Raw genomic sequence first — 19,388 nt, 5'->3', positions numbered from 1 at the left:
AATGACGATTTTCTAATAAGTGATTTAATTCGGTATAAAGTCGCGAGGATAAAGTATGAGACTAAATGATAGCGTGACATGTTTTGAGTTTCAATTTTAACCTCGATGACTAAGACGTATTTTAAAGAATAGATTACTAACTGCCCGATTCGACTTTAAGATACGTCAATTAATAAATCTAGAAACGATATGGATTAGATGTGTCAGTGTCAAAAGTGACGTTTTTGTTTGAAGAAACGTCACATTTGACACGGACATATCTAATCCATATCGTTTCTAGAACTGTTAATTGACGTATCTTAAAGTTCGAATCGGGCCGTAAATCACTTTCTTCTACTTATCTACTCGTACATAATGACATAGGCAGTTAAAAATTATCCAATTGTCCACGACTTTTAGGGTTCCGTACCCGAAGGGTAAAAACGGGACACTATTACTAAGACTCCGTCGTCCGTCCGTATGTATGTCTGTCTGTCTGTCCGTCTGTCTGTCACCACAGGCTGTACCTCATGAACCGTGATAGCTAGGCAGGTGAAATTTTCACTGATGATGTATTCTGTTGCCGCTATAACAACAAATACTAAAAACAGAATAAAATAAATATTTGAGTCGGGCTCCCATACAACAAATGTGATTTTTTGCCGTTTTTTGCGTGATGGTACGGAACCCTTCGTGCGCGAGTCCGACTCGCACTTGGCTGGTTTTTATTTTTTATACATATACTTCTCATTTTTGATAGCTGGTTCAAAATGTAGCCAAAACAACTGGTTACGGTTTTGATCTTATTTTGATACGACCTTGATGATCGCTCACGCTGATTGGTGCATGCGAAATGAAGTAAAGGTCGTTATGAGATGCGCGCCTATCACCAAGACGATCGTCAAGTCATATCAAAACTATTTCAAAAACATGAAACTATGAAACCACGCTACCAGAGGCACAGGGCGGACACGCCATACATCAAAAATCATTTGCGTTTATATGTGTGCGCGGCACGTCTGTACACGCGTCATTGTGTATGTGTGGGGAAGTCGCTTTACTGAGAGGACGCCAGAAGTCCGCCAGATTCATGTAGCGGCTAGTCACGGGGCGAGGTAATGCGAGTCGGGGCGGGGCGGTGCGTGGCCGTTCTGTATGATAATACTATTATTTATTCTGTGCCAGAGGGTATTTATTAGGTACTTACTAGTGGATCTGTGAGCTGTGGGGTGTACAGCTCACATGGCTCCGCAATTTTGAGCAAATTAAAAAAAAACATATAGATATCGATCCTGGGGGCCGATTTTTGAATTTCGACCGCTCGATTTCGTGTATTTCGTTCAAAAATAACTCCAATACCTACTAGGCATTTAAATTCTACTAATAGAGTTGAAAACGAGTGGTCAATACCACTAGATTCCGAATTTCTATAGCTCGTATTTCAAAAATTAGCATTTAGCCGTTTTCGAACGATTTTCGAGTGACAAAATCGAGCGATCGTAATTCAAAAATCGGCTGCTCTGGCCCTGCTCACAAAATTTCACGAAAACCGGTTGAGAAATGCCGGAAAGCCGGACACACGAAATCATTTCTGCCTAAGAGTCTGCCGGTCTTAGCCTATGTGACAATGACAATCGCTTGCGCTTCGTCATCGAATCGCTTTATGTTTCTCTATCTCTCTTCCATATTGACAGTTGCGTTTCGTTCGCTACGGAGCATTAGCGATTGGCATGTTGTCTACGGGCCTGAAACGGAGACGCTTCGCTAGCGCTTTGCGCTGTCTCGGTCAATTATTAGGTATCTATTAAATTATACAATAGCCTTGGCATAGTGACCAATACTTAGGTAACCCCTATATTAGAAGCCGTGAAGCCCAGAGTCGAACCAAAACTTTAGTTAATCTTTATCGCGTTAAACCAGTCTAGCGAGCGACTCGGACCAGCGGACAATGCCTTTTAAAACTGTTATAGGTTTGAATACCTTTAAATTTCTTTGGTAGATGAAAACACTTGCATTTTTAGTCGATATTAGCGACGCAAGGGAGGGTAATGTGTCTATCATCAGTCTACAGTACCGACCAAAAATATATCACCTTCAGTGTAGTCAACCTAAAACTGAAAGTGATATATTTTAGGCCGGTGCCTGACACCGGAAAGACGTATTGCAGCGTTATAGTTCATTATTTTAGACGCCTGTACAAAATCGATTAGCAATGTTGAGCTACGTATTATTTGGTTGTATCGAAATAAATAAAGTTGCGTAGAGAGTAACGCCATCTATTGGCGTGTTGTTGAACTAGAATTACAGGTAGAACGCTTTGGAACGTCAAGAGGTTTCTCTTGGGTGAGCGTAAGCACGAGTTGGCATTTTTGTTGTTATGTTGGCAGACTGGTCGAGCAGGTTTGCCAACTTGACTTTGAGGCGGGAGCAGAGAGGCTCTGCCCCTGGTAGTTCTTCTTGATCGGACCGCGCTAGAGATCGGACGTACTCGTTAGCCAACCTCGTGCCTGACTCGCCACGTTCCTGAAGGGTTATACCTGAAGGATTATTCTGATAGCTATAGAATCCAGCGTTCTCTATCCATTTAGCTAAGTGTTTTATTTCAAGTGTTATTTTGATTTCTTATGTTTCATTAGAAGCTTACTTTTGTGAAATAAAGAAAGGATGTGTTATGTGTTGTTTTGAAAAGATGTGTCCCTCTGAGTTTGTTGCCGGTCCCATATAGGGCTAAGTCTTCTCAGGTCAGAGGCGTAGGGTTGGAGCCGGCCTAGTTTGACTTAAATAAAGATTTGAACGGTTTATAGGATCTTTTTAGTTTCAAATCAATCCTTTGAAATAAAATTAGCACTTAGTTCTTTTTATCGTTTAGTACTGAAATATGGTAGGCGCTAGTATGGTTAACGAGTCCGAATGTTTATTTTATACACTGGTAGTAGTGGTAGCATACTGGTTTAGCTGTGAAGTAATACATCGAGATACTACGCCCATGCGCCCACCGCCTTTAGGACCATCGGTATCCGACATATATATATGTTTGTTCCTTTGTGGCACTCTAGAGACCAAATACGTAGGCATGTAGCTAGAAAGAGTCATGTATAGTAATACATCACGCTCTTAAATACATAAATTACAGTCTGCCAAACTTATTATGTCAGTAGAAAAAGGCGTGAAATTCAAAATAAGTATGGTAGCTCGACATTTCGTGCCTACATTTTTCAAATCTGCCGGCTTTATTCTACTGACAAAGCTGGTTTGCCAGTAGGTATGTATTATGTAAAAACCGGCCAAGTGCGAGCCGGACTCGGGTACGAAGGGTTCCGTACCATTACGTAAAAAACGGCAAAAAAAAAACACTTTTATTGTATGGGAGCCCCACTTAAATATTAATTTTATTGCTTTTAGTATTTGTTGTTCTAGCGGCAACAGAAATATGTACATCATCTGTGAAAATTTTATGTCTGTCACCAGGCTGTATCTCATGAACCGTGATAGCTAGACAGTTGAAATTTTCACAGATTATATATTTCTGTTGCCGCTATAACAACAAACACTAAAATGTACGGAACCCTCGGTGGGCGAGTCCGACCCGCACTTGTCCGGTTTTTATTATTCTAGCGCTAGATATTTCTTACATACCTACGTTCACTATCACATCATATACAGGGTGTTCCTAAAACCAACGCCAAGAGTTCCAGAGCTTCGGTTTAATATCACCGGTCAAAATGGGTTAGGTTCAAGCTAAAAAAAAAAAAAATTAAAAAATACCTGGGGCGTAAACAAGAGGACAATCGTACGTAAAACTTAAACTATTTAAGTTTCGTTTTTCGTTTCGTTTTCTATAAACGATTATTACTTTGCTAGGCCCCCTGAAGATCTATCTAATCGAAATTTTCAAATGGTTTGAGAGCACAATTTTTTTAGGACTCGTAATTTGCTAAACTATATGAACACGTGTCCATTCGCCCAACGACTCTCATACATCCAATTTTTTTATCACACCGGTCAACTTTCAACGAAAATACCACAAAAAAATCTATAAGATTACCCCAACAGTAGGATTACGGTCGGACAGCCGACACTTATGCAGCTTATAGCCATAATGGTTTTATAGTGCTTTTATAATGGCGGCCGCGTCTTTAAGTTGCATTATAAAGGTAAGTGTGTGTTTTGTGTGGCGTGCATTCAAGCACTATTCATCTGTGAATTGAGAAGCCGGTATTTTTGACGTGCACCGTGTAACTAATAGAAATAACATGGAAACCATTCGTAGTACTTCGTTCGCTTACAAAACGCTTTTGATTATATTTAGTTGTGACGTAACTTCACAGAAAAAAGTAACAGTACTGCGATGCTGTCCCTCCTTAAAATAAGTGTTAGTTAAGTTAGGACGAACGAATGGACACCGCTCGGTGGGTCAGTCCGCTGGGGAGTCAAGTCAAATATTCGTATAGATAGACCCACTTCAAAAATATGAAATTATACATACGTACGGTACGGTACCGATTCGAACTTTAAGAGACGTTAGTTAATAGATCTAGAAACGATATATATTATGTGACGTTTCTTCTAACAAAAACGTCACTTTTGACACTGAACATCTAATCCGTGTCGTTTCTAGATCTATTAATTGACGTATCTTAAAGTTCGAATCGGGCAACTAATTTAGATCCTGAAAAAAATTCCCTAATGATACCTAAAATTATCATAATGTTGTAGTCTATATGAATTTTTGTAGGTACTAATAAATTTTTCAAAGCCGCAGACAAGAGGTATAGGTACCTAATTAACCTCAAAGATAACCCCCATTACAAAACATTCAAAAGCGTACCACTTTTATGACTCCACTAATTAAATGCCACAGTAGTCACGTAAAAATCTCTACCTACTCGTGACACTACTAGTTCGGGCAAGTAATTGTTTTGTGCGTACACTAGTCAACGGAGTCGTGAACTATGTTAATAATTTTCCATTTTGAAAAGAAGCTGCGGGCAACATAAATAAAAAATGCATACCTACCTACATTTATATGTATTGTCTATTTTGCAAGAACTTAATAAATTTGCACTTAATATTAAATAACAAATAAAAATATGGTTGTCTGTAAAGTCGGTTTACGGACGATAATTTTGCGGGATAAGAGCCAACGGGAGTGGTCATTTCTCCATACAAACGTACTCCTCGTTTTCCTCTGTGGTTTTTGAAGCTAGAGCAATGATTTTTCAACATAGATTAATATTGTCAATATCTGTGTCGGACCGTTTTGCTTTTTTTGATATTTTTGTTTTTTAAGGCGCTAGAGCCCTTCAAAAATGGCCAAAATGGCCTAATTGACTATGCCGCAATGAGAGGCGTGGCATTCAAAACTGATATCAATTAGCCAAAAAAGCAAAACGGTCCGACACAGATAATTTCATAATCATTTAGATTTCCAAATTTGGTTACGATTGGTTAAGTTTTGGAGGAGGAAACAGAGGAGTACGAAACCTCGATTTTTGAGATTTTTACGCAGGATTTTTCGCCTTGTCCTTATCGCACTACTTTTAGGTGCCGCTTCCGTTAGCGAGACGGGTATATTTACCTAAAATATTTAAAACTCAGCTCCTGTCTCGTCATAACGTCATAAGAAAACATTACCATTAGGTACATTACGTAACGTTACCATGGAGATCCGTCCACAACGTTAGCATGGAGCTCTGTCCACAACGTGACACTTAGTGCGGAGTGTGTCAGATCTCGTTGGGTGCACAGTGCGTAGGGACCATGGTAAAAATAAATTAGGTACCCGTAGACCCACTGGGAAACACTGAAACCACACACAGCAACCACCACAGACAATGGGTAAAAACAAATATCAGTGGACCCACCAGGGGTACATGTTGGGGGGACCAGGGGTAATAGACTAAAACACGGCATACAGGTACTGTATTGTGAAATAAATTCTTATTTTTCAGTTGTTGAATTATGTAACAATAGGGTCAAATGTATTAAAAATAAATTATTTTACACCATGGATACAATAAAGTACCAGATAGAGAAACATAAACAGCAGTTATTTTTAGATACAATTTCTATTTTAAAACCCGTAAAAACTATAAAGTGTACCTAGGTAATTTGACCCTGACGTCACATGCTAGTGTTTCATATAAATTCCATAGTAGCAAAATCGTTTTGACAGTTTGAAAAAAGAAACTGGGGGCCGATTTTTAAAATTCGACCACTCGATTTCGTGTATTTCGTTTTTTAAATGACATCTCCACTACTAGGCGTTTAAATTCCACTAATACAATTGAAAACGAGTGGTCAATACCACTAGATTCCAAATTTTGATCGCTCGTATTTCAAAAATTAGCATTTCGCCGATTTCCACCGATTTTCGAGTGACGAAATCGAGCGATCGAAATTCAAAAATCGGCCCCCTGATTTGATTAGTAGTCAAATACCCTATAACACTTTTTTCGTCTACGATAAACTCTCACTCTCCTTATAGAAATACTCCCCGTTCCTTAGGGTAAAAGTGGTAAAAAGCTTATAGGGGTAATTATGATGCGCCCAAGGCGACTATACTAATTTGCGAGGGTACTCCCGGCCCTAGGGAAGGAAGTGGAGTGCCGTTTGCTGGTACTGTTGTTTGTTTCGGTTGGAAAAGTTTATTTTATTTAGACGGTAGAATTGCGAGCTCATAGTTTCCTCGACAGAGGGGTCCAGGCACAGAATAAATAATAGTACTAGGTACAGAAGGTTCACTCTCTAACAAAACGCGTTTATTACGACAGATAATGACCGCAAGGTGGCGCAAGCGCGAGCAGGCGTCATTTCCGTAGCGGTGCGCGGCAACTACTACTGCTAGACACCAAAATTGGTGTGGGCTGCATGTACCTACTTATACTTGTAGCGACGCGACGAAACCAGGTACAAAAATCGTTGACATTTTGTAATACTTAACTATTATTAAATACTTATCATTTTAAAATCTCTCACACTGCGTTCAAGCGCCTAACTACCTCGACAGAAAAGAGTGTCATCCCTTGGCTATTGCCAAGGGCTGACACTCATGTTTAAGTAGTAATAAAAAAAATCAAAAATTCAAGAAATTCAAAATGTTATTTCAATTCAGTTCAATTAACAATTTTAAGTAATTATACAGTGCTTTTCACAGTTACAACTGAATATCACTTGTTATACCTACATATTTATATACGTGATTACTGACACTGCACAATACAAAAAAAAATGGATCTCAAAAATTACCTGTGACCCCTACACTAGGCTATGCCTGTATCGTAGGCTGACGCAAAAACGATTACCAAAAATTTCTCAGTTTTGTCAATTTGTCAATAGTAGTAGTAGTTTATGTTTAAATAAAATAACATTTTAAACCTTATACCTTATACCCGTTGGATGGTTTCAAGATTGGTCCACACATAGGTAAGATTGCATGGGGGTAGCAAACATGGCAGTCGTTAACGAACGAAACGCAACTGTCATTGTAGCACTAATATGGAAGAGTGATAGAGTGAGATGACTACGCTACACTACGGAGCGTTAACGATTAGCACGTTGGCTAAGCACCCAAGCCCCTATTCTACTTTCGTTTGAATAAAAATTGTAATGTAACAAAAGTGTATCATAGTGCCATCTAGCGACGAGTAGTCAAAGTATTGACTACAACGCCATCTAGCTACAGCTGACTGCCAATACTAACAGCTTGGGCCCCTTGACTCAAGAGAGAATAGAATAGAATAGAATAGAATAGATTTATTCGTAAGCACAAACAATCGGAACAGTACATAGTATAAAAGAGAACACAAAATAAGATTAAAGTGCCACGAAATGGCCCCATCTCAGCATGTTGCTGGTGGCTTCCAGCGCTGATCTTCCGATGAGACCATCAAGTGAGAAGAATCACGGAAGGTAACAGACAAGAAGAAAAAAGACAGAAATAACATACAGTAAACAGTTAGTTAAATAAGAAAAAAAGTTACACAGCAAGAAGATACAACATAACGACTATTTACAATTAAGATTAATTAATACAAAAACAAGCATCGTGCTCTAAATCGCTGTATCGATCCGGTCCGACCATATCTTGGCTGAGCATTACAGCTGTATATACTATTATACTATTATGCCGGCCACATACGTAAGAGCGTGAGATACGAGAGAGCGTGCATGAACTGTAGACGGCAGCACAGAAGCCCCCTATTATTTGGCACGAAGCAACGAAGCATTATGTCAAGTTTCCATTTCTATATTTAGGTCACTAGATGGCAGACCCTACTATGCGAAATAGAGCCAGCGTGAAGTTTAGGGGCAGCACCTGCTTAGAAATGTGAATTGTTTTCGTCTTCGATTCAGACGAAAAAATCACGACCTCACGTGTATTTTTCTACAGTGAACGAAACTGAAAAAAAATACCTACCACATTGAGTAGATACTTTTTCTCGGTTTCGTTATACATCAATCTTCACTCCGCACTTCAAAATAGCGAGTCTATTTTACGAAATTTTGGAGCGCGGAGTCTTGTCCGGTCGGATGGAAAAAGTACAAAAAAATACACGTGAGGTTATGTGGGGGAGGGGGGTAGCCAAAAACCTCACCAAGGGGGAGGGGGTCAAAAAGTAGCTGAAAACACCTCGCGTGATTTGTGGACAACCCCAAACTTCTTTGAAATTCTGACGTGTAAATAACACTTGCACTACGTGGGCTTTTAACCTTCTGACTGGGGCATGCCAAAATGCACCTTACGCGTGACATTTTAAGACATGTCATGTAATGAAAGGGTGTATAATAAAACGCTCCATTTAATTGACAAATTGTTATGTATTAGATTAAACAATGTTCACAATGAAAGAAGTTCCCTTAACACTAAGCACTACAATAGTACCTACTAAATAAAAACAGTGAAAGCGAAAGAAATTATTTTATTTATCCACATCGCCCGTATTGTTTGTAAAATGGAAGAGAAATCATTATATCCTTGTTTTAAATCAAATTATAAAAAAATAAATCAAAAACTATATTTGTGACGTTCTCAATCAAAAGGTACCACTTTGTCGATCACATAAAAACACACATATACAAAATTTGCTTGTTCTTTATACGAATAACCTCTGAACGTCCTTATGGCAAGCGACAAGGTGGTACCTTTTGATTGAGAACGTCACATTTATTGTTTTCCGACTATTTTAAAATAACGGACACATATTCTTCATTCATAAAAAAGGCAAGTCATGGTATCGAAATCCTACAGTAAGTCTAAAACGGGGCGATTTCAATAAATTCAGGTAAACCAAAGGTACACTGACTGTATCAAATGCTGTCAAAATATGAGGCACGATTTTTTTCAAAAACGTGGGAGGGTAATACGCCAGTAACTGGCCACCATAAACTAAACATGAATTTTATTTACCTATAAACAGAATTCATTTTAGTATAAGGTTTTGATAACTGGCCACCCTTCAATAACTAGCCACCTTATACTAAAATGAATTATGTTTATAGGTGAATAGAATTCATTTTCAGTTTAGGGTGGCCAACTACTAACAGGTGGCTAGTTAGTGGCGAACTACCCGATAATGAAACAAAATTTTCAGTTTCGGTAACTTTGTCTAAGGTGCAGCGGGGCCATTTCGACTGCGGGTTCACTTCATTGCTTCAACTAATCGAAATATCTTCCATGTTTTACATTATTAACTAGAGTGCCATAAATGTCCAGATAGTGAAAAATATGTGTTGTGTGTGACTCTAGTCACCGCTGCACCTTAATAGGTTTATTAGTTTTGTATGTGTTTGAATTTCAATCGCTCACTTTTATTAAATTTATATTATTTTATTTCACTACTATATAAAGCACATATGCTGCAGTTTTTTTAACACATTGGATAAAAAAAAACGTTTACGGCAATATTGCAACTGCATTTTTAGCACAGGCAGCAATACTTACTTAGCAATAAGTATAAGTAATGACGTTTGTATTTTTAACTAGGAACGCTGCTTTTTTCCGTTATTCTAAGACGGACTGTAGTTTTTAAACGAGATGAATAATGATATATGCGACTTACATTTAAATGAGACTTATAGGGAAAAGAGATTTTTTTGTCCAACGTGTGGTCTGTCTCTCATGTTGGTTAATGACAGAGTGAGAGGCAACGACATTGGTCAGGTGGAACACCACACTCATGCGTGTGGCCGCCTAGTAGCGGCCGCGGCGGGCGCGGGCGGGCGGGGGGGACTCCTCCCCGGCGGGCGCGCCCGAGGACTCCTCCTGTTCCTGGGACTCCTTGTCTTCCTCCTCGTTCTTTTCCTCTTCGTTTTGTTCTACGAAATAATTTAATTAAAAATCTTATTCGAACTTATAACGACATGTCTCCGTTAAGACCGCGAACAGACCGCAAGCGGCAAGCCGAGGCCATTCATACATTACATTCGACCAAATGTATGAACGACCTTGATTTGCCGCTCGCCGCGCCGCTCGTGTCCAGTCCGTGACCTTAACAGACGCGATTGAAATAAGTCGATAGTATTTTTTAACGCTCTTTTTGTATACAAAAATATTTTTACTCTATTAACAAACAAAACTACAACATATATTTTTTTTGTTATTAAGCAACATTAAAGTTGAATCACCACATTAACTTATGTACCACATTTCTTACAAATAAGTTATTTCTATCAAACATATTTAATGTTAAAACTAACCCCGCTCGTCCTGCAGAATCTCATCGACGCTCTGCTCCCAATCTTCCAGGGCATCATCCGGTGGCAACTCCGCTCCGCCTTCCACTTCCCCGTCCACCTCGTCTGCAAACCAATTACAATTATAAACAAAATTATTTAAACATTATCTCACCCTTCACACAAACGTCAGCGTCTCCGAGTCCGTTGGCCTCGTGGCCGTTCGTGGAGGTGCGGCGTCGCTTCCAGTTGCCGTTGTCTTCGGCCTCGGCGTCGCTTGTTGGACTCTAGACTAGACTCACCCTTCATACTGACGTCGTTGTCTCCGAGTCCGTTGGCCTCGTGGCCGATCTCGGAGGTGCGGCGTCGCTTCCAGTTGCCGCTCTCTTCGGCCTCGGCGTCGCTTGTTAGACTCTAGACTAGACTCACCCTTCATACAGACGTCGTCGTCTTCGTGTCCGTTGGCCTCGTGGCCGTTCTCCGAGGTGCGTCGACGCTTCCAGTTGCCGCTCTCTTCGGCCTCGGCGTCGCTTGTTGGACTCTAGACTAGACTCACCCTTCATACAGACGTCGTCGTCTTCGTGTCCGTTGGCCTCGTGGCCGTTCTCCGAGGTGCGTCGTCGCTTCCAGTTGCCGCTCTCTTCGGCCTCGGCGTCGCTTGTTAGACTCTAGACTAGACTCACCCTTCATACAGACGTCGTCGTCTTCGTGTCCGTTGGCCTCGTGGCCGTTCTCGGAGGTGCGTCGTCGCTTCCAGTTGCCGCTCTCTTCGGCCTTGGCGGTGCGCTTGCTGGATTCTTGCTCGGCCTTCTCGGCTTCTACTTCGGCTGCTTGCTGTTAAAATCAGGAGGCAAGTAAGTAATTATATTAAGTAAATATCCTTTCTTGCAATGGGGAATATTACGCGAAACTCTGCGTAGGGGGCGCTACTACCACAATCCATGACAATCTGGAGTCTACCACGAAACAAGAAAATAGAAATTTCGTTATCTAACCTCTCTATCACTCTTGCATATTCGAGCGATAAAGAGGCAGATAACTAAATTTCGATTTTCGCGTTTCCCGGTAGGCCCTTGTTAACAAACCGCCTTGATGCATCAATGTCATATTTTATTGTCTGTCAAAACTTGTCAAAAACAGTTTAAGCCACGGTATGTATAAGTTACTCTATGGTTTACTAGCTAGCTTAGTGCTGCACATTGGCTGCAGAACATTGCAGTAATACCCCCTATTGTATTGCTCTCCCACTCGCACAGCGGCATTGACCGCCGGCATCATCGGCGAGACAGCAATATAATTATACGCGTGCAATAGAGATCGGAACAGGCGAGTCAATGTACGAAAGTCTTCGTGCTTTGCGTCCTTACTTTAGTAAATGTGTAAACAGGCCTTAAATTCCGTATCTTCGTACCTGTTTAGCCTCCTGCTGCTGGGTCAGCAGACGCGTGAAGAGCTGATGATGCCTCCAGGTCCTCAGATGAACTTCGGCGGTCTCATCACCGTCCAGGAGCTTACGGCACAGCTTGCACTGTACGCAGTGGAAGGGTTGCAGGAAGGAGGCGCCTACGCCACGCTCGGTGCTGAAACAAATACGGTGGTTTAAAAATCCATACTAATATTATAAATTATAAATGCAAATGTGTGCCTGTCTGTTACCTCTTCACGCTTAAACCGCTGAACCGATTTGAACATAATTTGGCATGGAGGTAGTTTGGGCCCCGAGAAAGGACATAGGATAGTTTTTATGAATCATCATCATCATTTCACGCAGACGTAGTCGCGGGCAGAAGCTAGTTGTAAATAATTGAAGTTGAAGCGCTGATTGCCTCGCAGTAAGGCGTACTTACAGACAGACTTACAAACAAACGATTACGAGTTTGAACCCTGAGAACACCAGATCACCATCGCACCAATCAATTCTTTGAATCTTCAAGCCAAAGCCTCCGTCAGCCAAAGAAACCATATAACTGAGACACGTTAAGGGGGAGTATAGAATAAGGGCAGTATAAGGGGGAGTGTATACCTGTAGGCGGGCAGCATTTCGGGGGTGATGTTGGACAGATCATCACCCTCCTTGTAGTCCAGGATGGTGTTGTCGTTATCCAAGCTTTCCTTCTCAGGCTTCGCCTCCTCGCCTTCTACCGGCTCTGTCTTCACCTCGGCGTTGCCGTCCTGTGGAATTAATAATATACTAGAAACAAGCCCAACTGGTGATATTTGATAAGGTTCTCGGCTGAACTAAGATGGTAATGTTTTCGCGAGCATTGGCGGCAGAGATTAATCCGAACAATTCCTCGGAGCACTTCCAGTTATTTATGCGATAGAAATTGCAGAGAGAGGCTACATCTCTACGTAGCGCTAAGGAGTCGAGCTGATATCTGAATTACTATATACCAGCGGTCGGCAACAGGCGGCCCGCGGGCCGCATGCGACCCTCCCTGGGTATTTTGTATGTAATGTCTGACGACAATGTCTGACAAAGTGCGGCCCGCGTCAACTTCGGCAACTACTATGTGGTCCTTGGCTGTTAAAAGGTTGCCGACCGCTGCTATATACCATTGGCGTTATTCATAAACGCGTTACTGGCCTGAATTAGCTATGAATCGTTTGTTTTTATCTGTCATTTTGACTAATGTTCGTAAGAAAGGGGTAAAATATAAATTAACTAAATCAGGCCCGTACAGTTTTCTGAATAAGGGGGGTAAGTGTACCTCGTTGCCTTCCTTCTCGACGGTCTTCTCCTTGTCGTCCTGCGGCTTGCGGCGCTCGCGGTCCTCGCGCAGGTACGACTGCTCCATGGTGAGCGTCGAGATCACCATCACTGTACAAATTCATCTTATTCAATTAAGCCGGTAAGTTGTTTGTGTTGTTTTTCGAATATTTGGAGAACAACAAGCAATGGACTAGTTTTTACGGGTTATTCCTACTAGTTACCACCAAGTTGTTACCAGTGGTAACGACTGCGTATTTTTTTCCCACCTTCAAAAAAAGTAAAGGGTGGGGAAAAAAATCCCAGTGCTTACCACTGGTAACAACTTGGTGGTTAGCGGGAATAACCCATTTTTACAGCGGGAATAGTAAAGGCTACTGATCATTAGTGGTTTTTTTATATATTTGGAATAGGGTTTACGACAAACACACATATACATAAAATGTTGCAATTGATGTTTATTATTTCTTTTCACGATCTGTATTCTTGTAAATTGACATACTTTAACAATTTATACTGTAATGCTTTAATATGAAAATAAATCTAATCTAACCAATAATAGGGTAAGTGTTCTCCTCCAAGTGAAATCAGTTTCTTTTTTAAACGGTCAAAACGATTAGCTAATATAGAATTTATATGAAAACTGATATATGACTGAAGTCACGGTCAACTCACCAACTTTTTTTAGTTCTATCCAATTTATTAAATAATAGAAATAGTGTTTAAAAATAACTGCTATTTATATTTATCTAAATTATCTAGTGGCACTTTATTTCGTGCATGGTGTGAAATAATTAATTTTAAATGACGTGACTGAAAAACATCCCTATTTCAGTCTCGTCATGTCATTTACCTTCCGGCTTGGGCTTGGTGACCAGCTCGTTCTTGTCATGGATGTTGCGGAGGTGCTCCGCGCTGAGACGGTGCTCGTCCAACTCGATGCGAGTCGGCATCTCCTTGTGGCAGCACATGCATGTTGTGTACAGGTCTACAACAAGCCATGTTAGCTGTAACATACCTTCCGGCTTGGGCTTGGTGACCAGCACGTTCTTGTCATGGATGTTGCGGAGGTGCTCCGCGCTGAGACGGTGCTCGTCCAACTCGATGCGAGTCGGCATCTCCTTGTGGCAGCACATGCATGTTGTGTACAGGTCTACAACAAGCCATGTTAGCTGTAACATACCTTCCGGCTTGGGCTTGGTGACCAGTTCATTCTTGTCATGGATGTTGCGGAGGTGCTCCGCGCTGAGACGGTGCTCGTCCAACTCTATGCGTGTCGGCATCTTCTTGTGGCAGCACGTGCATGTTGAGTACAGGTCTACAACAAGCCATGTTAGCTGTAACATACCTTCCGGCTTGGGCTTGGTGACCAGCTGGTTCTTGTCATGGATGTTGCGGAGGTGCTCCGCGCTGAGACGGTGCTCGTCCAACTCGATGCGAGTCGGCATCTCCTTGTGGCAGCACGTGCATGTTGAGTACAGGTCTACAACGAGCCATGTTAGCTGTAACATACCTTCCGGCTTGGGCTTGGTGACCAGCTCATTCTTGTCATGGATGTTCCGGAGGTGCTCCACGCTGAGACGGTGCTCGTCCAACTCGATGCGAGTCGGCATCTCCTTGTGGCAGCATGTGCATGTTGAGTACAGGTCTACAACGAGCCATGTTAGCTGTAACATACCTTCCGGCTTGGGCTTGGTGACCAGTTCATTCTTGTCATGGATGTTGCGGAGGTGCTCCGCGCTGAGACGGTGCTCGTCCAACTCGATGCGAGTCGGCATCTCCTTGTGGCAGCACGTGCATGTCGGGTGCAGGTATTTCTGCAACGAGAGGGAGTAATTAAGTAATTGCCTCATCAAACACAAAAAATCAGGTTGTATCTTTCCTGATAGTTAAAGATGCCTGATTTCTGATGATTTGGGGTAGTAATTACATTTTGAGCATCAGATTAGACTGTCTCAAGGAGAGATTAAAGAAGCTATGGTTATGGCGCAATAGAAGTCGAGGGCTGGTTGCTGTCCGGATTTGGAACTTTGTGTTGTGACTATAACACAAATTACCTGGTTGGAACACAAATTACCTGACTGGAACACAAGTGTCCTGACTGGAACACAAGTTACCTGACTGCAACACAAGTTACCTGACAGTACAAGTTACCTTGAGCTTGCGGTGGCCGACAGTGGTGCGGTGAACGGCGCCGTCCGCGGCGTACATGTCGCACATGGCGCAGTAGAAATCTCTGGCCGGTTGCTGTCCGGATTTGCGAGTGCGTTTCATCTCGCGGATCTGACGTAAAGGGAATAAACTTAATTCCGTTACCAACATGATGGGTGTCAAGGCCAGTGAACATCATCAGTATTAGCAAAGAGAATAGATAGTATAGAGGGGTCCTGTCATAGTAAATTTTGTAGTCACCGTAAATTTACTGCCATCTATCAACACACGACTAAAACTCAAAATGAAAACATATAAAATTATCAAAAAAATGTATTTATATCAATTTGACCCATGTTCATTCACTGATATCTATGTGTTAAAATTGTTAAATATGAAACGGTGTCGTCACGCCATCTAGCCGAGCATAGGTTAAGGTGTGTGCGCCATCTATCCGAGAATGACTTTTTCTTGATTTCCGAGGCACGTTTTTTCCTTAGACTTTATTCATCTTATACGAAGTTACATATGTCTTTGGTATTAGTCAGTCAGGGGCATCAGGCAATTGTAAGATTAAAATCCGCCACAAGTTTTAAGAAGTAACTACCTAACCCTTTACAAATAAGCATGGGAAAGGACATGTACAGTCGACGTCAAAGATATGTTTACAATTTTGCACATTACTCCTTTATAATAAGGCGAAAAATGTAAACATATATTTGACGTCAACTGTACATGACGCACAAATGCTATCGGCATTATCTGGCTAACCAAAATACAGTATCTCAACGCCGATATCTTGACCAGCTAATTTAAAAGGGCCTTTTATAACTGTTCCATAAACATTTCATACCAAATATTTTTGTTTAGAGGTTGAAAAACAACCAACAAAAAGAAAATACTAACAAATGATACCAACCTTATACTCTTGCCTCATAGTATCAGCAGTGAGCGCATAGCTCTCCGCAGTCTTCTGCATCATAATGGCATGGGCCCGGCCACTCAGATGGTTCTCGAAACTCCTGCCGTCCCACATGCTCTTGTGACAGATGTGGCACCGCAGCAACTGGGCGTCAATGTCATCATAGCGGGTCTTCGGGGTTTCCTTCTTGGAGTCTTCATCTTTCGAGTCCTTGTCTTTGTCTTCACTGTTGTAAACTTGTTTTTTTATATGTGTATAACATTATGTTGTTTAGAAGTCAAGTTTGAGACCGTTAATACGTTTTGGGACTAAGATATCAATTTTATACACAAAACGTATAGAATTTATAATCAAAATTGACTTCTAAATATCTTGCTCCTGAATTTGGAGTGAAGATATGGCATTAATAGTTCTAAATCAGAGCTTGAGTATGGTTTAGATAAGGAAAACTAAGAAGTATTTTACATGATTTGTCAAATATAAAAAAAAATGCATTACAACTTTACTGTGAATAAATCATGGATTGAGATTCAAGACTTATTTGCGATGTTTTATGGACCAGTACAACTTAGTCCTTCTTAAGCCAACCCAGCTCTTCAGATGGCCCATGTTTGCATAACTTTTCAATTTCCGTGAGAAGTATACTTTTGATTATCAAATCCTTTGGGAATTGGATTGGAAATGAGCATTAGAAGTTGTGCGACTAAAGAATTAATCGAAGCTTCAAGCATCAAGAGATTGTAATTTGTACAAGTAAAATAATAAATGATGTACCCAAAACAAAAGTAACATGTAAGGAAGAGTGAATTGTCCACAGTCCGTAAGGTAACTGAGAAAATGTAACACTTTTTCTGGTGTCTTTTTTTTAGAAAATGTAAAGACACAAGAAAAATGTGGCTCAGACGAGGACTTCACGGACAGGCCATGTCCGTGGTGAAGACAACGTGATATTTGTGTCCGATCTCCGTTGAGGGTATGTCTAGAAATTTGTGTCCTCCGGAAGAGGTTTCAGAGTGTCTTAACGCCAATTAGGCTAATCATAGGTGAACGTATTTTGTACGCCAAGGAGTAACGTTAGAAGTGCGGCGTCTGAACGCCGGAAGGAAGGCTTACCTCTCCTTCACAGGTTTAGCCTTGGAATCGGCTTCCTTTTTCGGGGAGTTCTTGTGGTGGTGGCGCCCATCATTGGGCCTGAACGGCTTACGATTCATGTTGATACGCTCACCCGTGCGACTGTTGTAATTCCCCGTACGCCGGAAATTACCCTGATTGCCCATCTAGGGGAGTACAAAAGTGTTAGTGCATGGCACACAGGCCTAAAGAGACGCTGAAATTTAAACTGTCTCATAAGTTTCGTTTTCAGAAATGACATGAATGCCACAAGAATATTCAAAGAGCACATGCATTGGAATTTTATCATTAACAAAGTAGAAAATCAATTTGAGGAAAGCCATATAATTAAAATTTACACTTACCCGATTAGGTCCACCATAACCTCTGTCATAACGGCCCATGTCCGGTCCGAAGTCCCGTCTGATTGGCATGTCGAGAAGAGACGGGACAGGGTTCTGCCTCGGTTGCAGCAAGTTGATGATATTGCTGGCTAACGCCAGCGTGGCTTCGGTAGGGACCCCGGAAAGCGGCAAAAGGTTAGGTAAGGACCCGCTCGGCCCACCGCCCTGCCATGGCGATACTCCGGAACGCCCGAAGCTCTTCCCGCGATCATTGTGACCGTAGTCCATGCGGCGACCGCCCCCCTGAGGTCTTCGGTTGGCCATCTTCTACCTAAACGGATTTGCCGGTCAATGATCAGAATGTAAGATGGATGACAATTATACATTGTAGTGCGCAATAGAATCGATCAATACGTATTTTCAAATACCTATGTTTGCATCATTTCAGCACGTAATCGCAAGGTGAAATTTCTGTACCCATCGTTAATTTCTGTACCGTATTGATCGATGATTCGATGACTTCGGTAATGAATAAGCCCTTAAGAGTTTAAATTTAGATTACAAATATTGTGGTCCGTTCCTTTATTGCGACTTAAAATATTTATATATAAGTAACTATAAATAAAACATTGCACCAAATGTTTTTAACGACTTCAACAATTTATAGTTTCCAGCACTTGACCTATTATTGTTCTTATGTAAATTAGAGGACAAATAACCAAAAAATACTCACTTATTTAACTGCATCAACCACAAACAGCAATAAAATCAGAAAATCACGTTAATAGCGAAAACACAGAACAATAACGTCAATAACACGACTGCAAAATGATAAAACAAAATGGCAGAGGAGAGGAAGGAAAGCTGACAAATGGCGGGCCGGGCCGGCGCGGCGCTACCGGCGTTTACAAGCCAGTGTAGCCATAACAAAAAGAACGTTCAGAAATCATAGCATTGGTGTTGAGCAAGATGAGCATGCAAGACAGTGACTTTCAACTTTCGCAAGTTTCGCAACCGCGCTCTTACTTTATTACTCCTGCTCACTCTGCTTCCTTTTAATTTTTTATTTGTAATTACAACTTAAACTATTTTCAAAGGACAAAGTAAAATAATGAATTCCCAAGTAATACCGTGTTCAGCACAGAAAACTTCAACAGTAATTGCCTGCAATTTTGAAGGTGGAGTGATTATTGGAGCCGACTCTCAAAGGACTTCGGGAGAGTACATCAGCAGCAGAACAGCCAACAAGTTAATTAAGATTGATGACCGCATATACTGCAGTGGTTCTGGATCAGAGGCCAATATTCAATTTATAATTGATAAAGCAATCTATCAACTGCAAGCACTTAAGTTAAATATTAAGGAAGTATCAGTATTGGCAGCAGCTTCTATTTTTCGTGAACTATGTTATCAGGACCGTAACACTGCTGACGTTGACTTTCTAATTGTTGGTTGGGATAAAATCAACGCTGGTCAAGTATACTCAATATCATCTGGA

At 41.2% G+C, this 19,388-nt stretch overlaps 1 protein-coding gene and 1 long non-coding RNA gene across 2 annotated transcripts in view; both read right to left on the bottom strand.

Moving 5' to 3' along the window:
- LOC134801193 (uncharacterized) overlaps positions 1-19,388 on the bottom strand; it is a 217,975-nt gene that overhangs the window by 109,846 nt on the left and 88,741 nt on the right. The window lies entirely within an intron of this gene.
- On the bottom strand, positions 8,786-18,756 carry LOC134801322 (zinc finger protein on ecdysone puffs). Its single transcript, XM_063773863.1, has 13 exons — positions 18,624-18,756; positions 17,912-18,221; positions 17,550-17,713; positions 16,434-16,662; positions 15,518-15,646; positions 15,042-15,180; positions 13,365-13,474; positions 12,677-12,825; positions 12,065-12,233; positions 11,278-11,487; positions 11,083-11,194; positions 10,678-10,779; positions 8,786-10,296 (listed from the first exon to the last, which is right to left on the bottom strand). The coding sequence occupies exons 2-13, from the start codon at positions 18,212-18,214 to the stop codon at positions 10,172-10,174; spliced, it is 1,941 nt and encodes a 646-aa protein (XP_063629933.1). The 5' UTR covers positions 18,215-18,221; positions 18,624-18,756; the 3' UTR covers positions 8,786-10,171.

The sequence above is a fragment of the Cydia splendana genome, chromosome 21 (assembly GCF_910591565.1).
Source record: "Cydia splendana chromosome 21, ilCydSple1.2, whole genome shotgun sequence".
NCBI lineage: Eukaryota > Metazoa > Arthropoda > Insecta > Lepidoptera > Tortricidae > Cydia > Cydia splendana.
This window is presented reverse-complemented; position numbering and strand designations above follow the sequence as displayed.